Source organism: Artibeus jamaicensis, unplaced genomic scaffold, assembly GCF_021234435.1.
Source record: "Artibeus jamaicensis isolate MK-2021 breed Jamaican fruit bat unplaced genomic scaffold, CSHL_Jam_final contig_311, whole genome shotgun sequence".
NCBI lineage: Eukaryota > Metazoa > Chordata > Mammalia > Chiroptera > Phyllostomidae > Artibeus > Artibeus jamaicensis.
This window is the reverse complement of record NW_026521717.1, coordinates 12,297,967-12,323,880: the sequence shown is the minus strand read 5'-3', so window position 1 is coordinate 12,323,880 and position 25,914 is coordinate 12,297,967. Positions and strand designations below refer to the sequence as shown.

The following is a 25,914-nucleotide window of genomic DNA, read 5'->3' as shown; positions in this document are numbered from 1 at the left end:
TCAATGCCTGACCCTAAGGAGTTTTAATAATCAACCACTGCTATTTTGTTTATCATTGTCATGGTTAATTGTAATGTTATATTTCACTATCATTTTTGCTCTAAGACTTTTACTTGCCTTCTTGTCCTACATCCATCAGCTTCCACTGGAGGCAGGCAGAATTACTTATGTGTTCCTTATTGGAAATTGTGGAGTTTAAATTATGACTTATACATTGGCTCAGGTCTCTTACTCCCTACTGTTTCTTCTAATTGCATGCACTTCATTTGTCTTATTACCATTCCTTTCATATCATCTAGCATATAGATGCTCCATGATGTTTGTTAAATTGAATGAATAGATCATGTGTTTATTCGTGGTGAATGGATAGATCAGTTTTCTTTTGTGAATCTTAAGTTAATATCATTTATGGTATTCCATTGATTTTTTTTTAACTGAATTTATTGGGGTGACATTGCTTCAGAAAATCATACAAGTTTCAAGTGTGCAACTCAACATAACATCACGTGCATACTGCATCATGCATCTATTGCCCAAAGTAAAGTCTTTTTCTGTTCTTATTTATTCTCCCTTTGCCCACCTATGCCACCCATCTTCCCTCTGGCTCTCACCACACTGTTGTCTGTATCCATGTGTAATATGTGTATGTGTATATAAATTTGATATGGTCTTTATATGTATCACTTGTGTATGTCATTTAATGCTGGCACTCTTATCTGTATGTTTTCATCTGAATATGCCTTGCTACTTATATTCTTGACCTAGATCTCTTGCATTCTGTAAAGACTTTTGCTGCCTATACAGTGGGTATTTTTATTTTATTTTTTACAGTTTTTTTCTTGGTAGTGCTATATTATGGACTTTTTTTTTGCCATTCCTGCCATGGGACATTATAAAAAGACTGTCTTACTTTCACTTAAACTTTTATTTCCCACATCATTTTAAGGTATACATTTTACTCTGTTCCCCATCATTAATACATTACCATTTGACTCTATCATTAGGCTGTCAATCTGTAAAACTCTTGAAGAAGAAAGAGAGGCCTTATTTTAAATAGGTCTGATACTTTACTAAAGATTTTGGTGCACTGTCTAAAATGCTATTCTTGTCAAGAAAATGCTTCTGAAATTTTAAGAAGTGAAAATTAGAAAAATTACAAAACCATGGAAGATTTAGGGAGAAGAAAAATAATGAAAAAAGGGACAAAATCCACTACAAAATTCTAGAGAAGGTCCTTGCCTTATTTCAAAATAACTAAATATGCAATGAAGAATATCGTGAATGGCCAAACTATGGTTCTAGGCATGAAATTCTTCCTATGGGAAAATGGTTGTTGAAGGTTCTAAGCTAGAGTTCTATTCCACTGCTAGTGAAAAATGAAACACCATTAAATGTGAATTTCTAGGTTAAAGGTACTACAGACTGGGGTTTTGAGCCTGGATGTAAAAAGGAAAAGGAACATTTAATAACCATTCCCAAAGAAATGTTATATAAATGTTGGTAAATGCCATTTTCTCCATTTCCAGTGAAGTTAAGATGAGAAAATATGCCTGAAGTGTAGTAGGAGAGATTTATGTTAAAATTCGGAGAGACTGTCTGGTCTCTGAGATCCTCAAATATGTTACTAAGCAGAGCAGTACTTGCCCCACAAACAAGGCTGGAGAGTTTTCCAAGATTCCGTGTCATTAGGCAGGGTTTCCAGGGGCAGCACTGCCATAGCTTTAGCTGTTCTCTGAGATAATCTGACCCGATTCATGAAGAAACTATGGAGTTTTGTCAACTTCAGACTTTATATTAAAAGGTAGGTGGCAGCCAAACAAATGAATAAGGTAGTCCTTTTGGAAAATGGGGGCTCTGACTATCCCATTTGTCATGTAACTGTACAAATCCTTCAGCAAATGAGAAACTGCAGTTAGCTTTCTTTGCCAGACAGAGAAAGAATTTATATATCTGCTTAAAACAGGATGATTTTCAATGCAAAAGAATTGATAAGTATAGAAAACAAAGTTTTATATTGGGAATTGCATATATAGACAGCAAAGGGGGTAGGTCTGGAGGAAGTATACTCCTTAGGCTGCTTCCATGAAAAACTTCAATCAACTGCTAGCTTTTGTTTCACAAAACTTTGACATATGTCCCTTGACCTTTACCAACTACCCTTTCACGTTTGACACTTAACGTTTGCTACATAATTACAATTCACATTAATTAATTTCAACACTATCAGTTAAGTTATATTTAGCTAAGAACACTCACTTTTGTCTTTTGTGAGTAGCAGTGCAGTATTATTACAAAGAGGTAGTCAGGAGGGCAACAGAGATAGAAGAATGATTCAGTGTGCAGATAATTGTTTTGAGTGAAATTTAGCTCGGTATTTTTGTTCCTGTCCTCAGTAGAACTGAGATTTAGCACCTCATTTTGGCATTTAGCCCCCACCCCCACATAGGAGGAGGCAGTGCTGGGCGGGCGCTGAGAATGAGCCACACCAGAATTAAATTATAGCACAGTTCTAACACTGGCAAGAATTTTCTCTGGCCAGCTCTTGAGTGCAAAGCTGGTAATTCCAAAAGAGAGGCAAGGCATCCCTAGAAAGGATCTCCATATGGTGTGGCCTCATTCTCAGTGAGGGGAGCTAACATGGTTGTTGTTTAAAGAGCATATCATCCACAAAGTTGGTGACCATCCCCCCCAAAATAGTGGGAGCCAGAATATTTATTCATAGAAGAGCTGTAGTCCTAACCTTATAAAGTCACTCATGAGATTGTCTTTTTTGTGGATTATTCCATAATGGGACAAGAAGGCTCACTAGAAACAGATAAAGTTCAAGATATTTGACCTCTTTCCCTGATTTTTTCAAGTGAGAAGACATTTTTATTAGTTTGTGTATTTCACGATCTTTTGCTTTGTGAAAATATTGTATAAGAGTCTGGATATGCAAATTTTACTTACACCTGAAGCTCAAAATAGTAGAGAACCATTATTACAATTTGCCATTTTTTGGGATGTCAGCATGAACTTTTGGTCCACTAGTTTACTGTGCCGCTGAAATACTTCTGTCTTTTAGATCCATGTACAAAACAGGAAGAGAGAAGCTGTACATTGGCAGATACTGCAGGTGAAACACAGTGTAAACCACCCATATATAGCTCGCTGAAGATACAGTAATAGTAAATGGAAAATTTTTTTGATTTTTGAAACAGTATACCCAGGTAGCCTCTGGCTGTTAAAAAACAAGGAAAAGAAAACAATTCTGTAGCATTTTTTATTTGTGGGAATACAGAACATTTTCCCTGTAGTAATTTAACTTTTATGTGTATAATCTGATTACGTGCCTTCATCTTATCCTCTTCCTACAGTTGGGGGGCACAAACCCTGGCAGAATTTATTTTCCTGTCCATTCCATAGGAGAAATTACAGCCTCTTTATGCCAAGGATTTGAGTAGCTTTGGTTTGTGGTCAAGTAATTCAGCATCAAGTCACCTTTCTGCTGGTTGGGCACACTGAAAGATTATTGTGGTCCTAGTAACTGGTCTTGAATCTTAACCCTGAGACCAAGTCTACCTTGAGTCCTTGAGGGGACCCCAAATACCTCCCTTGGTCCTCATGCATGAAACTCTAATCAGCCCTTCAAGATAAGGTCTGTGGCTCTTTTTTTCAGTTGTCTCCTCCCACTTCCACCATCCTCCACTGACTGTAGGATAGTGGAGTCCTAGTTATGAGACCCAGTCTTATGATTAAGGTCTTACGACCACTGAAAACATCTCTGGCTTCAATTTCCTGCTCAGGCCTCTGACCTGGGCCTACTCTGGGGTCCTTGTCAGCTGGCTCTGCTCATTGATTGTCACAGAAGCCTTGAATCTGTCCATTTCAAGAAGTCACTGGGCCTTTTGGATACTCTGATTCACCTTTCATACTGGACTGACTCCTCACATCTTCCTGAATCAATTGCCAGGAGTGTATGTGCTACTCCAGGGCAGAACTCTGTTACAGGTTTGGCTCCTCCTGGCCTTTCCTGCAGTTGACCTTGGCCAAAGCCTGCTATGAAGTAGTATAGAAAGAGGTGAAGCTTTAATATTTAGAGGATCATAAATAGATGAAATGGAGATATCATACCCTGTGTTTAGGAGCAAATAATATTTTCAATACCATTTTTTTGTATCAAATATTTACTATTAAAATTTTTAAGCAATTTGTGTTTTTCAATATCTTTCTTTAATGGAGTGAATTGGTGGCTTGAGACTGAAGATAACTTTATTTTGTGATTTGTTTTGCAGTCTGTTTTTACATTTCAAGATATTACACAATGGCCTCATTATGGAACTAAAACTTCTGACTGTGGGAAAGATATCAGTCCCACGTTTGAAATTTTTTATTTTTTATTTACATTTTCCTTAAAAATTGTATGCTGATTGCTACAGGTAGCTCATGATCCCTCAAACAACTTGTTGAGACATTGTCCCAAGTTTTCATTTTGGATAAAAGTTGAAATCAAATCCGCAACTTTTGGATAAAAGTTGAAATGCATGCTGAAGCTACAGAATTGTGTCTTTGCTCTAACAAATGTCTGGCTGTTTTGGTGACAGTGAAAAGCTCATGTTACTCAACTCTATGTTCTGTAATCATGTATTCACAAAAGTACATTATGTTATTTCCAGCAGCTATATAATGTGTCAAATATGAAATTACACGTGGTTCATATGAGAATGAGGAAGAAAGTTAGGCTCAATTGGAGGTGGTGTCCAATGGAGGTTACTGACTGTTCAGGCCAAGGCATTTTCTTTCCAAATTATTATTTTAGAAAAGGTATTTATCTTAGTTTTGTAGATCAATAAATTAAGTGTTTTCAGTAAACTGAAAATATGTTGAATTCTTGTAATTTGACTCATATCAAACACACTCACCAAAGAATTTTGGCCTATGCCAAAATGGCAACTTTATATGTCTTGGGGTTGTTCTCTTTCCTTGTAGCCAGAAACCTAGTACCTGCCTACTCTCAGAGCACTCGGACTGTAGCAAGAGCTGATGAATAACTTGCTATCATCCATAGGCTTTACTTCTCTAGTGACTATAATATGACCATTCCTCACATCTTTTGTCTCTACTCTGAGAATTTCTGGGAAAACACTCCATGTTCTTGTTCATTATGTATCTATTGTAGAGTATATACAAACTATACACTTAGTTTTTTCTTTTCTTATGACAGAGGATAATGAAATTAGCTAGGATATAACTTTGGTCACAATTTTCCTGAAACTATATCCCATTCACCTTGCTTGAAATTTGGGTATTCCCCAAACTCCTCAGTCACTGCAGTCAAATGGCATACATGTACTTTTACAGGTTTCAGTTCTCATTTATTGAATAGTTGCATTGTTAATTTTATTCTAGGTATATTATAGTTCTAAGATTTGGGATCAGCTTCACAATAATGTCTGAGAACACATCAAAAAATGGCCATTGGCATTTTAAAAAATAAGAGAGAATTATGATAAATAAAACAACTTGAAATAGAAAATTCTAATGCACAGGAGTATAAGGAACACTATATATGAAATGAAGAAGGTTCAAGGCAGGTATAAGTATGCCAGATGTGGAGATCACTTCTTTATATGGAAATTCTGTATCGTGTTGAAGGGTAGTGGAAAAAAATATAATAAAAGCTAAGCAAGTCATTTATTAATTCATATATTGAGCAAATACTATGTCCCAGGCAATACTTTGGGTCCTTGGAATTAAAAAATAAACCAGATACATTGGCCCTTGCCACATGGGGCTCATACTCAAATGAAAAATCAGAAAATATAAGCAACCAACAGATGTTCCCTTAACTAAGTCATGGTTAGTGAAATGAAGGAGAACAAACAGTGTGCTGTTACAGAGAATAATGGGGACAGAAATCACCTATGTTAATTTCGTAGATCAGAGAAAGCCTCTCTGAGAGGATGGTTTATAAACTGAGAACTGAGGGATTTAAAGGAGTCAACATTTGAAAAGTAGGGGAAGAGTCAAAGGACCACATGTGAGAGAACTCTGAGGTGGGAAGGAACTGGGTGCATTTTAATCCAGTATGAAAGATGAGGAAAGGAGGCATGAGAGTGAAGAAAAAGGTGAGGCCTAACTAAATGTGGTTTTATTCTAGTTTTAAGCAGGGGAGTGAAATGACACAATTTATAACTTTAAAGCAGGGAGTCAGGTTAGGAAATTCTCACAGGAGTTCAGGTGATGATATCTTAAATTAGGGTCATGGTAATAGCAAAAAAGAAAAAGGAGTGGTCAAAAATGTAATGATGGATGGGAGGAAATGGGAGGGAGATGGGGAGACAGGGCAGGGGGCGGGCTGGGATGGGAGAAATAGACAAAAAAACTGTACTTGAAAAATAACTAAATAAAATTTTTAAAAAATGCTAAAAAATGTAATGATGGAGTTTTCAGTATGAAAAGACTTTAAAGAACATTTTGTTCAGTGGTTTTTAACTTTAATTTTTAAATAGTAAACTGACGGTCCATGTGAAGTCTCAATATCTAAAACAGATCAAAAAAGAGTTTTGTTGCTTGGTAGGTTAGCACTCCAACTGTTTAGCTTTCTTTTGCTTCTACTATGCCCTCCAAACACCTCTTTAGAATCATGGGCCTTGAAGAACAATTCAAGAACCACTGACCTAATTTAATTACACAAGTTTAAATATGAGGTCCAACAGTCATTGATTCTTCAATACATGAGAGATAAGGGTAAACATTCAAAAATTAATGCAATTGTTTGCATGTTAGTAAGGAAAAAAGTAAGTCATTGGCCAACCTAGAATGAACTGACTAGATGTAATACTCTCATCAGTCAGTTGTGAATTTGTTGACTTTCCTGGTAAATGAATGAACAATCAATCTCAGGAAGAGGAAAATATTTTTTCAGATTCCTTGAAAGTGAAAGCATACCCATTTTGCTCACTTTAATTTATAAGAATATCTGTAAGCTATAGTCACAGTAATGCTGTATAATAAATAACCACAACAATCTCAGTGGCACTCAAACATAACATTTATTTATTCCATGGATGTGGGTCCAAGTGGGGGATGGCTGATTCAGGCTGGACATGCTGAGGTGGCTTTTGTTATAAGATCAGATATGGTATCTAGTGAGGCTTTGCCCTCACTGTGAATTAGGCTCAGTTCTTCTCTACATGCCTTTCATGTTCTTCTCATGGCAATGTCAGGAGAGCAAGATGATAAGTAGAAACCACAATGCCACTTAAGATTTTCTGCCGAACTATTAAATCCTTCTGCCCTCATTCTATTGGTCAAAAGCAAGTTTTAGACTGTATCCAGTAGGTAGGGGAATGTCTGTTTTTATGTGAAACTACAAAGTTACATGGCAAAGATACGGGTATGAGGAGTGGTAAATAACTGAGGTCAACAATTCAGTTTACCACAGTAAAATGATCAAATCTGTAGTCTTTTTTATTCTTACTTCTCTTTGGGAAATTTTATTTTTGTTGCTTTAATTTCTTTAGAGCTTAAGAGCTTTTTTAAACGTTTTTTATTGTTGTTCAAGTACAGTTGTATCTAATCCCCAATCTTACCCAGCAATCCTTACTTCCCACCCTTGATCCTACCCCCTCTTTGAAATGTCTATCTTATTGACTTACCTTATATCATTTCTATAAAATTATCAATATAGGAAGTCTCAGGTTTGGAATGAAATGGATGTGTTTAAGTTATTTTTGGAATTAGTATCTGAGTGTCTCTCCAAAGCAGCCTATCTAGACTCCCCATGAAAATGGAGAGACAATTCTGCTTATAGATGTCAGATAAGAAGTTGCTATTGTTTCCTTTAATTCAGTGTATCCCAGTAAGATGCCACTTAGAAAGAATAAGAGATATTAAATACAAAGAGAATTTAATAATTCAAAATTTTCCTGTGTGTTGCCCTCTTCATTGATTTATTTACCTGTGATAGATTTGCCTTTCTTTGTAAGTAATTTTCCCTTTGGAGAATTCATGAATGTTGTAGAAATAACTCAGACTCTCCCACAAAACCTCAGTGAAGTGAATCTGCCAAAACAGAGAGGATGGGTAGTGAAAAGTGATTTTATGCTATACTAGTTTTTAGTTAGCCAGTGAAGACACATTTTTGAATTCATTAAATATAGTTGTATAGATGTACACATATATTCACATCTTCACATTTATAGTAAAAATCCCATTAATGTTACTTCAAATTACTTATTTATATTTTCTGTTATTAGTGAACCTGTACTGAATTTTTGATACATTGTACTAATTTGCCTGAAGCATTTTTCTTAGTAGTTATGTAGTACTACCTGTCTCTTGAAGAGTGCAATAAAATCCATAGAAGTCCTTCACATTTTCAGATTAGAGCTCCTGTGTACTCCTAATTGATCGATACTTAAAGATATTGGTCAACCAATGTTTAATATACTTTGAACAGGAATAGGAAATTATTTGCCTCTTCAATATTCTTGTTGGCTACTTAAATCATTATTGTAAGCATTTAGTACAGTATTATAATATTTGCAATTATTACCAATATTAAATAAAGTACAAGTATTATGGTCTAAATTATCTCCTTTATTAATTAATATCTATTCCAACATACTTTTTATATTATTTTCTCCCTCCACTATACAATAAATAATTAAAAAATAAATTTCATTTGCTTATATATACAACATAGTGAAAACATGTGATATAATTAATACTGATAAATTATCTCTAAGTATGAGTTATAGTTATGCTAATTCTATTCTTTATTTCATATATTGTTTGTGAAACTACTCTCTCATTTGAGCTTTATAGCCTGTTTTACAGTTAAACATAGAGAGAAACTAATACAAATTTATTATTAATGGGGGTATAAATGAGAAAAGGTATCATTCTTTTCTTTGCTAGGGTTAAAGGTTCTTGCATTTTAAGAATCCCCAATGGTGGAAGTAGTTCTTAGTTTTTTGCTCATCATTAGCTTAGTAACAGAAATGTAAGCACCCTGGGCACAATGTACTAATTTGCTCACAATTAACTAATGCAACCTGATCAAGTGCCAAATCAAACACACACTCACTCACATGCAAATCCACACCCCTACACAACTAAATTCACTAACCCTATTGTCTTCCATATGCTATAGTAGTATGTGGTGACAGAGTTGTACCCAGAACAGGCCCAGTCCCTCAAGGACATTACAGTTTGCCAGGGAAGGCAACATTCAGCAAATACAGAAAAGTGGTATTAGTGTTTTAATGGAAAACTGGAGTCTACAGCAGGATGCTCTGAGAGTACAAACCAGGGAGACTTAAGCTAGTGTGTAGAATCAGGAAAGTTTTCCTGAGAGGTGAACTGTAAACAGACAAGTGAACAATGACCACTTGTCAGCTGAGCCAAACTGGTGTGGGCTAAAGGAGCAATGAGGAGCCAGAGTGCTAGTGTCTAGAGGAGATGAGAAAGGGCTCAAAGGGAGAAAGGGGGGAGGAGTAGACTTAGAGTTACCCTGGAGAGGCAGCCAGAGGCCAGAAGAATGAGATCTAAAATACAACTAATGATCAAATTAAAAAAATTTTAATTTATTTTTAAAAGGAAATCTATGCTGAGGGCTCTGAGATCCTTATTATCTAGGGGCAAAGGTGAGACTTGGAAGAAGGGTTTGGGTAAGAACTTCAAACCTAATTGGGCAGATGTTCTCATTGATTGAGTTTAGGGATATTTCTAAAAAGCCTCTAAGTGGGTTAAAGATTTTTGTAAAGCTCATAGTGTCCTACACTTTAAAATGAAATTAATAAAAATTTGTCTGTTAATTGCTGAAATGAAAAGTTACATTAGAGCTCATGACATAACATTTCTTCAGCAAAAGATTGGCCATTATATAAATATCACCTTATCTGTGACTTTACTGAAAATACCTTAACATTAGTTATTACATTACAAAGGACTGCCAATTTCCACTGAACCATTCACCATTTGCATTTTCTTCTTGAAAGACTGCTGACCTCGGTTTTTAGCCAGAGTGGAACATGCTGTCTTTCCATGTACTGCATAAGGGCCAAAACAGCCTTGGTGCTGAGTTCTAAACTTCAAGGGATATCACTGAAATACATTTGCTGTTAGGTGGTTCTTCCCCACATTCTTTTTTCAGATTCCTTCCTGCATTTGAATTGTAGATATTTGATTCCAGCAGCATTTCTGGGAAGCACTGTAGTACTTGAGTGTGTCAGCCCTGTGAAAGGGTAGCAGTCTTCTATGCACAGAAAATGATTTTGAATTGAATTATCCTGGCCTTCTGGTCTGCTCTGTGTTTTTCAGAAAGCAGCACCAAGTTCTTCTAAATAAAACTTTTCATTAGGATTTTAATGTTCATATTTGAAACCTGCAACAGTTCTTAGCTAGTGGATGTTGGATGTGGGAACAGTCACCACTATGAATTAATGCATCTCCAACCAAGGTATTAGATTATTGGTGTTTGTATTTTCAGGAAGTTAAAAGTTCATTATTTGATTATATGATGTATTTTATTTCTGAATGTTTTGCAACTTTATATAAATGATGATCTAAAACACACTTCTTTTGTAAGCTCCTGGGGAGAAAGATGCTGTCATTTTAAATCTAACCAATACCTTCTATACCAACTAAGTACTTAATAGATATTTTCTGGATGATTAAAATTAAAAAAAAAAACCTTTAGATGAAAAATACTTAGAAAGACAATTTATGATCATTTTAAGCAATTCATATACACACATATAATGAATAGATTGGCTATATGGGGAAGCTATCTGACAAGAGATTTATTTTGCTTCTTCAGTTTGGAAACAAACCAAAGTATGCAAATGAAGTGACTACCTAGTCTCTTGCCTAGTTATGAATCTTTCTCTTCTAGGCTACATGAGACTTCACCTTGCCTTGTTACTTTTACCTTTTTTTTCTTCCTTTTAGATAGAAAGTTTGGTAGTGTTTCTGAAATCACATAGCCTCAAAGTGCACTTACATTTCTATAATGGATAGCAATAACAGGGAAAGCTGTCACAAATCTCATTGGGGAAAAAATTAAGAGGAACCAAAGTTTCAGTTTATATTCCTCCATATAGTTTAAATATAGAGTTCTAAGGAGGAATTCTAAGTAAAAGTAATCTGAGACTAAATGGTAGGATAGCTTATTTCTTCCAGGTAGAAAAAAAATCTTTCAAATGACAACAGGAAGAGTGTAAAGTTTTCATGTTGTGTGTAGTGCATAGTCTGTCTTCTAGAAAGAGCATACTCCTTCAGGGAGCAAGCTAAACTGTGAAAAAGAGGAAAGAGATGAAAGGAAGGTTCCATAGTCTGTCAACAGAATGAGAGGAAGCTGGCAGGAAAGTGAATTTTCATATAGACTAGCCATAGCCTCAATTATTTTTATCTTTATTAAACACTTAACCCAAGGCAATGTACTGAGAGTTAAATAAATCATTATATTCTCAGATGATTTGGCATTGAGTGCCTGCAGCCTTCTCTGGAAGTTCTATAACAGTCAGGTGGGATTTTACACACTGTTGCCTCCCAGTGAGAAATAAATAGCACAATGACTTCGCTTCCCTCAGAGATCTTGGCGGAATCAGGAGGTACATCAGTGAATCACATCCCCAGGAATGTCTGTCCTTCAAGTACAGGAAAGTCCTAACAGCCAAGTTACTGTCGCTGATAACTATTCTTATCTGTACCACGGGTAAGACACATTTTGTTAGACCCAGGCTTTCATGCTCAGGGAATTCATATTCCTATTAGTTGGGACTGGGAACATGGCCAAGAACTTAGTTGCTCCTCTTCAACATGTCCTCATCAATCTATTTGCTAGGATAAGTAAATCTAGCTAATAGACAAGAAAACCTTGTTGCAAATTAGTCCTAAGTTATCAATAAAATTCTGGGTCAGAGAATAATTTTTCACTATTATGAAGTGACATTTAAACTAACAAATTTTTTTTTCTGGGTGAATATTTAATTGGACTTATACATTGTTTGGAGTATTTTCTCAAATATTAATATACTGAATGATCCTTGAGGCGGGAGTTGCATTTGAAATCATCTGAATGAATGAAATTTAGAAATCAAAACAAGATCAAGATAAAAACAAAAATGAAAAGCCATGGGAAGAGTGGAAGCTTCAATGATAGTAAAGCATTTTTGTTGTTGTTATTTTGTCTTAGAAGGTGGATCAGAAATTTTCTGGGATTAATTCTTCAGTTCTTGTGTTGCTGCAGCTAACTTTCGTTGGGTACCCAAAGTTCTTTTTCTGGATCAAACTTAAGTGCTGGTTTTATGATGGACCTTTAGAGAATAATTTAAATAAATGTAATTAGGCAAGTAGGTTGGCTGGAGAAGTAAAATCTGATACCATGTAATAGCTAAATATAGTAAATTAAATTACCTTTCCCTTTGGACTTCCAAGTTATGGCATTAACTTGAATGATCAAAGAGTAACGTTATCTTTGTCACCAAGTGGGTTTCAACCTACAGTGTGTTTTTTTATTTCATTGCTGGATTTATTTATGGCTGGAGAAGGGGTCATTTTATTTCCCTCTGAGATAGAAATGGCTTTGCTTTCCTCCAGCAATAGCAGGTAGGGATTTATTTGGTTCATGGAGAGATGACAATTAGGCTGAATCCTATAGGAAAATTTTTTTAAATATGCATCCTTAAGATATCAAGATATATTCCTATTCAGGAGGTTTAGCCAGAAAGATATCAATGCAGTGAACCATCTTTTTATTTAAAGAGCTTATGGTTTAATTTATTTAAAGGGTTTATAGGCACATAGTGTTTTGTTAAAATATTAAGTATTAGAGGAGGTGGAGAAATGGTAGCTAAAGTGTTAAGTTAGAACCTGCAGATATCAAAACAAAATCAATGGGTAATGTGCAATATTTTGTTTGCCATATTGCCTCCAAACCTTAAGCATTTATTTGGCACTGAGCTAGTCTGTGGGGCTCACTGATTTTCTCCTGAAGAGAAGCAAGTCCTATCTTGTGTGTGTTAGTTCTGTATCAGCTTTCATAGAACAATATCCCCATGTCATCATATCTTTTTCTGGTATGACATTAGCAGTCTATGTGTCTGTGGGCTCATTCTTTGAGTGAGATTAAGATTTCAATAGAGGGGAAGGAGTGAAGGACCTTGTCCTTCATCAGAACACCATCTAAGTCACAGCAACTGCGTGAGTCTTGGAGTGGATGACCTATTAGTCTAACTTACTTGAAACCCTGTGCCTGTTAAAAGTGTTATTATGACCCTCTATTTCACATTATTATAAGAAGCCACATGCTTTTCAAACAATTAAGCAAAAACCTTATTTTAATTAAATGAAAAAATTACTACAATAATTTTGGGAATTGGAAGACAGTATGTGGTGAAATAAAAGTACCAACAGGATTCTGCAGCCACAAAAAAAAAAGCAAGAGAAATATACTACCCCATACAGATTTAAAGAATATCCTCAATACAGTTTACCTCCTATAAACTCCTCAAAGACAACTTGTTTTCTTTGTATTGGGTCTTCAAATTGGTGTATGACCTTAAGTAACTCACTTCACCCTTAAGAGCTTTGTATTCTTGATCTAATGGGACCAATACTTTTGTTTTTTCAATTTAAAGAAAACATGCAATTTACTGTACTGTATGTAAATATATTTTGTGAATAGATTTGAATGCATCTTTGCCATGGAATATTCAAACTTGTAGTGAGGGAATGTAAGCAAACATCTTTTGAGTACTTCTCTGCATAAGGTATGTATATAAGCCCTTTATATACATATTTGTTTAATCTCCAGGACAATTCAGTAAACCATACATTATTATGTCCAATTTACAGATGAGGAAATTGACGCTTGTTCAGTGTTGCAAAACCAAACCCAGTTTTGGATATCCCTGAAATCTTCTATTCCATATTTCGTACTGTCTCCTGAAGTTGAGCCAAAAAGGAAAGTTAAACCAACTCTTACATTTTTAACCTTAAAACTTTAGTCTCTAATTTAAAGGCTACTTAATGTATTTTAAATGTTTCATTTAAAGATTACCTTGGAAATTTATTTAAATAATGTTTAAATTTCAAGAATTTGAACTTAGATTGAGCCTACTTCCTTTGGGAATTGAGGTTTGTTTGTTTGTTTTCCCAAAGTCTGTTGTATTCAAAGAAAAAAATACCATTGGAAAATACATTGTTAGGCCATTTTGATATTCTCAAGAGCATATGAGTGTAAAAAAAACATGCAGATTACATTTTCTTCAAGTTGTACTCTTTTCACACATTAATAGAAAAGCACTTTGAAGGGGAAAAATGAAATTTTGGGGATATATATGCAAATTTTAGTCATCAAAAGACTAAAAATGTTAAGCTGCCACCCTGACTTTCCTAGATTTTCCATCCATCCAATGATCTACCTTTGGCCTGGGTGCCGTGTAGGCAAATTTCCTCTTGTTCACTGGGGGCTAGTTTTGTTAGAAAGTTAGAGCCAGATTTTCTTTGAGAAACATTAATTAAACTGGAAACAATGCTGTGTTGGTATAAGAAAGTCGAGTGGTTGATATTATGGCAAAACAATAATTTAAAGACTAATTAGTGAATATTCTATATGATTCTACTTATATGAGTCAACTAAGTAGTCAAATTCATTGAGACAGAATATAAAAAGGTGGTTTTCAGGGACTGAGGGGAGGTGGGAATGGGGACTTAGTGTTTAATAGGTACAGAATTCCAGTTGGGGAAGATGAAAAGGTTCTGGAGAGGCTGATGGTGATGGTCATGCAACAATGTGAATGTACTTAATGCCACTGAACTATACACTTAAAAAAGGTTAAAATGATAAATTTTATGCTGTATATATTTTACTGTAATAAAAATATGATTACTAAACATAAAGTAGCTAAGTTCTATGTTGTTTCCCCTGTATACACGTGGTACATATGTGTGGTATAGACACAAAACATGGAAGAGTTGAGCACAGATAGGCTGAGTCAGCAAGACTTGAGTATGGAAGAGTGGAGCACAGATAGGCTCAGTCAGCAAGACCTGAGTATGGAAGAGTGGAGCACAGATAGGCTCAGTCAGCAAGACTTGAGTATGGAAGAGTGGAGCACAGATAGGCTCAGTAAGCAAGACTTGAGTGCAAGACCTGGCTCTGTAGTTTATAATTGGAAATAATACACAGCCTCTCTAAGCTGTCTCAGTGACATCTGTCTTATCTTCAGTAGGAAAATCAAACACTTAATCTCACTGTGACTTATAATAATTAAATAATGATATGTCCCAAGTCCTTAGCACATAGGAGTAAGTGAAAGCACATTGTACATAATTAATAAACTCTTAACAGTATTTACAGTATCTGTAGTAGCAACAACTCTTGTGGAAAAACTAGCCACATTGTTATTTTTCAAACATTAAAAATTGAATAGTCTTTCATATTTCTCTAAGTCATACAGTTAAACAAATCACTCTGTTGTTTAAAAATTATCTGGTATCTATTTTGTGCCAAGTGTTGCCTGATAAGGAGCTCAGACTAAGGGGCATTTGATAGTGACCAATTAAATGAAATGCAATGGGCACAGGGAACCCCTGGGACTGGCAGTGCCAGATGTGTGTTAGGCAAAACCAGTCCATTTAACCATCTTCCAACTAAGAGCTCTTGGATAACTATGTTGTACATGAAGTCAGTGGAGACCATGCAGTGTGGAAGCATCCCTCAAAACCAGCATTGTTCTCTGAAACATCATGCAGGTGAAAATAGTAATTCAGTGAATACATATGAGACTGTAACAGGTTGTTTAGGAGAAATTAGAGAAAGACTAAGATATAGTGCAATGCTTCCAAAATATAATCTGCCATTTCTTGTAGCCTTAATATTTGTCCTACCAATAAGTGAACCTATTGTCAGACAAATTTGGGAAACCTATATTAAACAAAGTTCAATAAATTTTCTTACTTATGACATTTCTTAGAATGATTCACATTCTGAGATAGGTTTGTATCTCTAAGAAGTTACTGAATACTATGTTTTCTTGTTATTTGACAGTGGAGCCCTTTGCCCCTGCCCCAGAACTCTTATTAAGATCCCATGGGAAAGCACTTTGTGGGGCATTCCACTGGGAACATGTGTACTCTCAAGCTGCATGTGACAAGTTGTAATGGTCATTTCCTGGATAAATTGGTTAGTTACACTAACAAAGGGAAGAAAAACAAATAAGAAAACTGACCATTCTCTAAGGGTTGACATTTTTTCTTGTTTCTTAGGTCAAGGGACAAAGGGTCCTGAGGAGTATTAGACTTTTTTCTTCTTCTATGGATATCAAACACATATAAGCACTGGGCAGGAGAAGGTCAGCCAGGAGCCCTGCCCTGGTGGTGTCTGGATGGCTGGGAGGTCAGAGTGGTGGTGAGGGCACTTTCACTCCAAGTTGGTTCAGGCCCTGCCAGAGAGTCTCATTTCACAATGAAAGTCATCAGTAATGGAAATGGATGGAGGGCAATACCAAAGTGCAAATCAAGAATAGCTCACACGGTGATGCTCTTGCACTAGAAGCAAAATCTATCCTCACTTGAAGAAATCACTTGAGATGAACACTTTTTCTTATTGACCCCCAGTAAAGCTGCATTAGGAGAATTCTGCACAATTGTTCATACTCTAGCTTAGAAAATGGAGTTGATTAAGTGAAAAGACATTTTTAAAATGTGACAAAGATGATGAAGTGTTTAAAGGGTAGGATTTAAGTAGTAAGATGTGGTGGAGAATTTAAGATGTATGACTGAGTAATAAGGACAGTGAAGCATGTGATAGCTGCCTATAAATACCCAATTAATTGCCTAATGTGGCAAATAAGGAAAAACAGCCTCTAAGCACCAAAAGGAAAACTGGAATTGAAACCTACTAGGGAAACATTATTTACATTGCAAGAGAAATTAGTTTAGTTATTTGAATAAATATTCAGGATGATACTTTTCTTCCTTAAACTATTTTAAACTAAGTATTTTTTTATTTAAAAGGATGCATACATTATCATGTTTCTTAACAGAAATTAAAGAATAAAGAAAAAATTTAATTTGCTGTGGGGTATTGTGAGCCAGTGACAATACCTGAGGTTGCTTCAAGCCTCTGGATATGTTTCCCTTAATTTGAATTATAGTGATATGCATGGTATTAAGAAACATAGAAAATCCATGTATTATGTTACACTGTGTGTGAGGATACACCTTGTAATGTAAAGCATAATAAGGACAGTTGCTATAGGGAGCACTTGCTAAAACTAGCTAAACCTTAGTGAGTATTCTTATTATGCATTAGGTACATCACATATGTAGTATCATCATTACTTGACATTCTGAGGGAGACACTGGTATCCCCATTTTACAGATGAGCAAACTAAGTATTAGCAAAATTAGATGAGCTGACCAAATTCACACAACCAGTAAGTTGCCGTCAGAATTTGCATTCAATTCTGTTACTCAAAAATCCATGCTCTTTTATTTTGATGCTATGCTGCCTCCTGAAGGCATTTTTGATCATGAATTTTACCAACTTTAACCGAATATGAAGCACTCATGAGAGTTAAATGGTTTGCCTGTGTTTGAGAATAGGTGGTTACTAAGAGTGTTATGTACAATTATCCTAAATAAAACCATAGCGTGGCTTAAGCAAACAGCTTGCTCAGGGTTGTGCATGGAATGAACTTGGCAAAACTAGAAGAAAGGGCAGTTGGCTCTGGGTCTCTGGGCATTCAGAGCTTGTATATGGAGGAGCTCTGTCAGATCTCAAAAACAGCATCCAGATTTGATTATAACTTCTCTTTGTGGTCTTTGAAGCTTTTTGGTATGTCTTCCCTTGCCTTATGGAGTTCAGACCTATTTTCACATAAATGGAAATGATTCTTCCTTTCTGAGCACTTCATTGTTGGTGACATTGTGGAATGTCCCAGGAAGGGGGAAATGAGGCCAATCATAAAGGAAAAATTCCTCTTTGGCTTGCATGTTTATATGAAAATGCCAAAGCTACCAGCTGTTACAATAGCAGGCCTGGGTAAAGCCCCCTTTCCCAACTGCCCTACAGCATACATACAGCAGGGGGAGATAATTCCAGTAGATATGATCAAAAGATTTAAAAAAAAAAGTTCCCACAAGTATCACCCCAAACTCATGAGTTTTACAGGAAAATTAGGAAATATGTGGTTTGGCACACTTTTTATTTCAGTAAGAGGTTCTCAAGTCATAAACGTGGAAGTGACAATTCAAATTCTAATCATTCCCTGTTAAATACCTTACCTGAACTTCCCACTGAAGAAAGTGTTTTCCTTGAATGGAGAGAATGTAGAATGAAAAAATTAATTTCACATACTAATTTATAGGACATTTGACATAAACAGCCCATCAGTGTTACCGTTACCTCATTCGCCTTTTTTAGCCATCAGTGCTGATGCTTATGAATTTTACATTCATGGAGTGCATTTCAAATGTAAGGAATTCAGTTACATAGCAGGACCTTAGCAGAGATGATATATATCACCTTGTTGGCTACCTTTATAATGGTTTCTTCTTTTCTTAAAAAAATATAAATGCTGTATCAGGACTAATGGAAAAAACAAATGTGAAAGGAAAGTTGAAAAATAAGTATATTTAAACAATTCTGGAATCATTTAAGAGAGTAGAGTGGAGTCAACTCTAAAATCAAAAATATTATCTGAAGATTACATTTTTTAAATGAAATTTGATTGGAACAGTTTTACTGTTCTGAACTGCTTAGTTCAGAACTAAGTAACCCCAGTCCTATTTCCTTTCTCTCCTGCCCGGTGTCCAAGATAGGCCATCAGTTTCCTAGACATGAGCAAGATTACAGCTGAGATTCACACTCAGCTCTCCAAAGCCCGCCACAGCTTGGAGCAGCATGATCTTGTGGGAAAGAACTTCCTGGTGGTGCTGAAGGCTCATCTTTCTCTATTATTCCTATTTAGAGGTTCTTTGTGTTTACGGTAGCTCCAGTTATGGTCAAAATGACACCATCCTGTTCCTCAGTCTCCTTTGCCTGGGTATACCGACAAGGTCCTTAAGTCCTCAGAAATTATAAGTGAGAGCTTACTCCATATTTGGCATTTTAATTACAACAGTTTCATTAGTTGCCTTCCCTTAATTTGCTGTGAATTACAGACAGTTTTTCTACATCTTTAATTGTGAAACTTTCCAGTAAGACCAAAAGAAAAAAGAAAAAAAGAGCTGTCATTTAAACACATTTTGCCTTAAATTAAATTAAAACTATAGGAACTCCAAACCAAATGCTGCCATTCTGGTTAAATACCAAGATGTTTTCCATAGAAATGAATTCTAAGAACAATCTAACAATAGCCAGAGGTAAGGGGGGAGGGGTCAGTGGGGAGAAGGGCTTTTCAGAAAATAAAGGACAAATGGACAAAACCAAGGGGAAGGGAGGAAGCAAGGAAGGGAGAGGGGTTTGGATGGGGTGAGGGGGAGGGGTGGGGAGAAAATGCATACAACTGTAATTGAACAACAATAAAGTAATAAAAATAAATATGTAACAAAAAACGAACCAAAAAAAACAAAACAAAAAACCAAAATTAAATAATAATAAACTTGCAGATGCTTCTTGGACTTTTTGCATTCAGTCATCACCTCCAACTCCTCGACGGCAATCCAAGGTCTGATACAAATGCTTTTGGAGGCATGCCTTTTTAAAAATAAAATAAAAATAATGCTTCCTCTTAAATAAAAAATAAGCAACTATCTTTTAGGCCTTCATGTCATCTATTTGAGTATTGAGTCAAAAGAAATATTAACTCTTTAGGATCAGAATTTTTAAAACTAATATAGAAAGCAAATTTGAGTCCTTTTTATCATTTGTTTCCTTGGAGTTTATTTAAAAGGGCATAGGAGGTAATATTAAAGAAGGCTAAAAGAAGGCAAATAAATGAGGAAAAGTAGAATTCATGAGTGAAGAAAATAGTGGGAATACTCGTATTTGAGGATTTGAAATGGTCTTAATCTTTTACTTAGTCAACCAGTGCGCCTTCTTTTATATGCAGGGAAATCATTTGACAGCATGCCTATTCCTGTGCTTTTCTTGAATATCAAGCGTCACCCTCTAAGTTTTCACTCAAGTATTTTCTTTGGACTGTTCTTTACTTTTATTAAATACTTCACATATCCGAAAAGAAATGTCAACACTTAAGCTTTTGTGTAAAGTGGGAAAAGGAAAACATTTATTTTGCTGCTCTTCTATTTAAATGCAATGGGAATCTGCTATAATTTTTATTTTTGCATTCCAGTATAATATGGCTAAAAACCATGACTCTCCAAAAAGTACAGAGAGAGCAATACATAACATCTATACACACATACTGGTGTCAGTCCTGGTGTTGCAATGAAATTCAACCTTACACTTTATATGTGAGTGTTATACCTGTTGGTTTTCTTCTTCCTCAAATTTAAATTCCTGCAAATTCCAATGCCAATTTATTTTTGTTTTCTAATAAAAAATGTAAATCTCAATATGTTACTGAGAATTAAGCCTTTGATATGGTATTACTTACATGTGGAATCCAAAGAAAAAAATACATTGACGAACGAAATAGAAAAGACTCATAGACAGAGAACAGACTCTTGGCTGCAAGAGGAGAGGGGTGCTGGGGAACTGGGTGAAAAAAGATGATGGGACTAAGAAGTACTAATTGGTATACTGGAATTATTGGGGGGAATACTTTATAAAGCATATAAAGCATTGGGCAAAACACTATGCTGTATCCCCAAAACTAATACAAAACAAAACATTAATCAAAACAAAACAAAAAACAGTTCTATATCATGAACAAAACATGAGAAGAAATTCAGCTACTGTTCAGTAATGAGTTAGAGAGTTTGCATTCCATATTTATATTTAGATAAATATTTAAGTGCTTCATTTAAAGGAAGTTAATATAAATATTTACTAGTGGGTTAGCCAAAGCACACTAATTTTTATTGGCATTATTTAAAAAATTTTAAGAGTGCATAAAATAGAAAAAAAAGAAGCACTAATTAGTAGTTACAAAATAGGGGGATATAAGGTAAAGCATAGGGAATATAACCAACAGTATTGTAATAACTATACATGGTGCCAGATGGGTATCACTGTATAAGGTTTATCAATGTCTTATCACTAGGTAGAATGCCTGAAATTAATAAAAAAAGTGTTGTATTACCCCCCCACAAAAATGTAATCAATCAATCAATCAATAACTGTTTAAAACCTTTGAAATAAATATTTTCCTTGCAATATGTTGGGTAAATATTTGGAAGTACTGGATAATTTGAAAATCAGTCAGTTTTAGACTTTATCAGATACATGTAATTTCAATGTAAGCAGCCAAATTTTATCTATCTGGCCTTTAGGTGCAATTTGAAGTATATATGTGTTTGTATGACACATATTAAAACATCATGTCAAATATTTTAAGTGTTAAATAAATGTCAGTTTTTGCTAATGTTATGCATATGACATCTACTTCATGCCATGAGAGATTTAGTGATGTTGGATGGAAGTGATGGATTGTAGGTAGTACTATAGGCTGAAAACTGGAGTTTATACTTAAAGAGACCTTATTTTAATAATAATGATTATATAACAGCAATATATCTACATCTAGCATAAGTCATATTTGCTAGTGTTGTCTGGCTTATTTATTAGATGCTTTTTAAAATGTTCCAGTGACATGAGACCTTTAAGTTTGTATTTTGCAAAGAAAGAGAAAAATTTACCTAAACCTCAAGACTGAAAACAAATAGACTAGTAGTAATTAACCTCCAAATTTTTGCCTTTTTAATAACATTGGTGGACATTTCATAGGATTTTGTAATCTTAATTTCTATACTTAAAAAATCCTTCTTATATACTTCCATACACAAAAGGTATACTATAGAATGTAAATCATGCAATATAAAAGTAAGTTGTATGGTATTTCTAAGCCTTGGCACTCCAAAACCTATGTAATGGGGAATTTTTCAAATTTTTATTAGTCCAAAGGATCTCTAATGGGTCCCTGGGTCTTATATCAAACTACAGAGGAGAGAGGTAGGGCCTGTCATCCTAGCAGAATGGAACCAGTGTGGAACTGGACAGACACACTGGCATGGGTCAGAAAGATGGAAGAGGATAACCTACCTATGGACAATGGAAAGACTGTCAACCCATCAGCTAGGGCACAATAACTGGCGCACCTGGTATCATATTTACCAAGACATGGCAGGGTGCCTTGACAAACAGTTGTCAAAACACACAGAGATCATAGGTTCAAGGAATATCACAAAGTCTTAGCAAACAGTATGCAGTGAAACTCAGGTAAATTTTTCTGCTTAGCAACACCTCAAGACTGGTATTTAGGAGCAGATCTCATGTTCTGGCATAAAAAAAAAAGCAAGAGTAAAGTGGAATCACTTTCCCATATGATAGAAGAACAAGGCTGCCAGAATGGTTTGGAAGACAGAAATTAGACCCAGAGAAGGAGGCAGAACATACTTTTCAAAACTTGAGCAAAAGGCAAGATTTGGTTTCAGGGCAAAGTTGAGCACATAACTTGGACTGAGGCACACAGTGAAGAGTAGCAGGCTCTATGTCTTCTGAGCATAGTCCAACAGCATCCCAGCCTCTGAGGAAGTGAAGAAAAAGTATCAAGGGTTAGGAAGCCAAACAGAATATCAACTAGAGAATGTTTCTGGCTCAAGTCTTGGGGTTCCTCTTTGTTCAGCAGGTGAGAGTCCAGAGGCAGTGGCCTCAAGTTACTTTAACTTTTTTTCTCAGAAATTTCCACAGAGTCAGTGAAAGAGGCAGTAACTCCTCCTGGAGTGATCTCGGAAGCCTGTCAACAAGAATATAGGCCCTTCCTATGCCCTTCACAACTCTCCAGGGGTTCCCTGGGTTCCTTGATGGCCCCAAGGACTCTAGATCTTTAAGAACACCAGAATTATGTTGAAACTTCTCTAGGCCACTTTATGGGAGGTCTTTTTGGACCAGGGGCAAAGCCACCCAGTAAGCTGTTTGGTTTATTGACACAGCTGGATGCCAACAAATGCTATGTTTTAAAAATCCCAGAGAGTATCTTTCAATCACCACTTCTAGGAAGCAGGTATGTTCAATACTACCAAGACCAAATGGTGCTTTTTATAAGAATATTTGCTACAAACACTATGCTGAACATTTAAAAACCAAGCCCTAGAGTCAGTTCATTTACTTTCAAATAATGTTGTTTCCACCATGTTATATTCCAAATGCCTCCACATTGTAACTTATGCTGTTGGTGACACATTTATAATACACATAATATGTTTATGCCATTCCTTTTTCTATGTGAACACCTAATGAGGCATCCAAACAAATGCCATTGCCCTATACTGGCAGATTGCTGCCCAGCATAGTTTGACATGCTATGATGGGGGGGGGGTGTGTGTGTAACGAATTGTGCATTAAGGAGAGAGCAACCAGCAGCAGAAGGACCTTGAAATCATGTCCTGTACTGGGCATGTTTATTAGAAGAACTGGATATGATGGTTAACTTAGAGAAGGATATGCCTTTCTAGGACAGATCAAAGACTAATCAATAATGGTATAAAGAAGGGAGTTGGGCTTAAAATAAGAACTACCTTTCTTAAATGTGAAGCAGTAATGAAAAAGAAGGGATTGTGGAGAATGTTCATCTTTCCGGCAAGATAGTGAGCATCACAGTAACCTTGGAGTACAAAGTAGACAGTGGGTGAGCACTTAGCAGGAATGGAATATTTACATGTAGAGGGGGAATTGGTTCCAGTGGCCTTTAAAGTGAGTGATTGAGCTAGAATCAAAATTCAAATTTTCCACTTCATTATCTGGAAATTTACCTAATTCCCTGATGTGACAGGCTGAACAATAGCTTCCAAATATGCCCATCTCTTAATCCCTAGAATGTGTGGATGTTTCCTTATATAGCAAAGGGACTTTGAAGATGTGATTTAATTAAAGATCTAAAGTTCCATAGATTACCCTGTATTTTGGGGGTGGGCCTAATGTATAATCACATTAAGTTTATGAGAGGGAGATAAGAAGAGTGAGAATCAGAGAATAAGTGATGCTGGAAGCAGGAATTGGAGTGCTGTGCTTTTAAAATGAAGGAAAGGATCACATGCCAAGGAATATAGGGAGCCACTAGAAGCTGAAAAAGGTAAGGAAATGAATTCTCTACAACCTCCAAAAGAATGAAGTTTTACAAACATCTTAACTTCATCCTGGTGAGGCACATTTCATACTGCTGTCTCCAGAACTGTTAAGACAATGAATTTGGATTGTTTAATGCTGTTAACTTTGAGGTTATTTGTTATGGTAGCAATAGGAAACTAAGGCACTTGCCTTTCACTAATTTGTCTGTAATTTTATTTGAGCTCAGAACAAACTAGCCAATGCCAAAAATTGGCACACCAATGAAGGAAATATAGCTAGTTCACTCCCCTCTTCCAACACTGGTTGTCCATTCTTGGATTGAGTCTGTATGTGTAGTTGCTCCCTTCTAATGGAATTTTTCCTTCTTCCATATGTGTTGGAATGACTTCTATGCACATATAACTAAATCCAAACTTCTTAGCAAAACATGTAAGCCTCTTGATCAAATTTTCTGCTCTCTCACCTATTTTCTCCCTGAGGTCTCTTGTCAAGTTTCCTGAAAACACCATACTATTTTACCTGTTATTTGGCACATGTTGTTTCTTCTGTAGTAAGTAGCTTTTATTTTCTGTTTTGCCTTGATAACTTCTACTCAACTGTATCAGGATTATGTTTAGCCAAAATAGAGACCTGAAAAAACACAGGCTTCAACAGAGGTTTAATTCTTTCTTTCATGACTACTTGAAAGTGGGCAGTTCAGCACTGATACAGCATCTCATCTCTTCTCTGGGACAGCCACAAGAAATCAGGCTCCTTCTGGCTCATGGCTGTGCCATCCCAAGAGTATGGTCTTTGTGTTAATAGTACAAGAAAGTGTTGGACTTCTGCCAAGATGGAGGCGTAGGTGGAAGCACTGCACCTTCTCACACAACCAAGTTTAAAAACAACAAAGTTTTAACAACAAAAATGCAGCCAAACCACAGAAAACTGAACTACATGGAAGTCTGACAACAACAAACCCTTCAACCAAACCAGTAAGAGGGGCAGAGCCAGCAGTGGAGCAGGGTCGGGCAGGAAAAATCCACCGGACCCACTGGGGAGCACAACCCAGGCACACCGGCAGCCTTAGGCGAATCCCAGGTGTGGAGTAGCAGGCACACCCACTGAGAGCACAAGGCAGTGGACTCACTGAGGGCTGACCACAGTCACACATTTGAGTGCAGATAAACCAGTGAAGGAGTAAAGTGGTGAGACAGCCTGTGCTGGCCCCAGTGGCAGAAAGTGGCAGAGGGGACCACCATTGTCCCTCTCTGACCCTGACCCCACACACGGTGTCACAAACCAGTGACCTGGGTGGCCTCTCTCTGACCCGCCCCCACCCAGCGACTTGGGTGGCCCCACCCTGGTGAACACTTCCTCATACGTAACAGGCATGAACAGATCAAAACATGGCTCAAGAACAACTCAGAGTCCCAGAGCCAATAAATCTAAGCAATGAAGAAATAGCCAAACTTTCAGATGCACAGTTCAAAACACTGGTGATCAGGATGCTCACAGAACTGGTTGATTTTTGTCACAAATTAGAGGAACATATGAAGGCGAAACTAATTGAAATGAAGGGAAATGCACAGGAAACCAATAGTAATGAAAAGGAAACTGGGACTCAAATCAAAGGAGTGGACCAGAAAGAGGAAAAAAATTACCAAACAGAAAAGAATGAAGAAACAAGAATTCAAAAAAAAAATGAGGAGAGGCTTAGAAACCTCCAGGACATCTTTGAATGC

The 25,914-nt window shown here is 36.2% G+C and overlaps 1 protein-coding gene across 1 annotated transcript in view; it reads left to right on the top strand.

Moving 5' to 3' along the window:
• The window catches only part of SUGCT (succinyl-CoA:glutarate-CoA transferase), a 1,120,941-nt gene that overhangs the window by 957,290 nt on the left and 137,737 nt on the right, over positions 1-25,914 (top strand). The window contains 2 exon segments of the mRNA XM_053662950.1: positions 4,294-4,357; positions 25,178-25,185. Coding sequence (XP_053518925.1) covers positions 4,294-4,357; positions 25,178-25,185 — 72 coding nt within the window.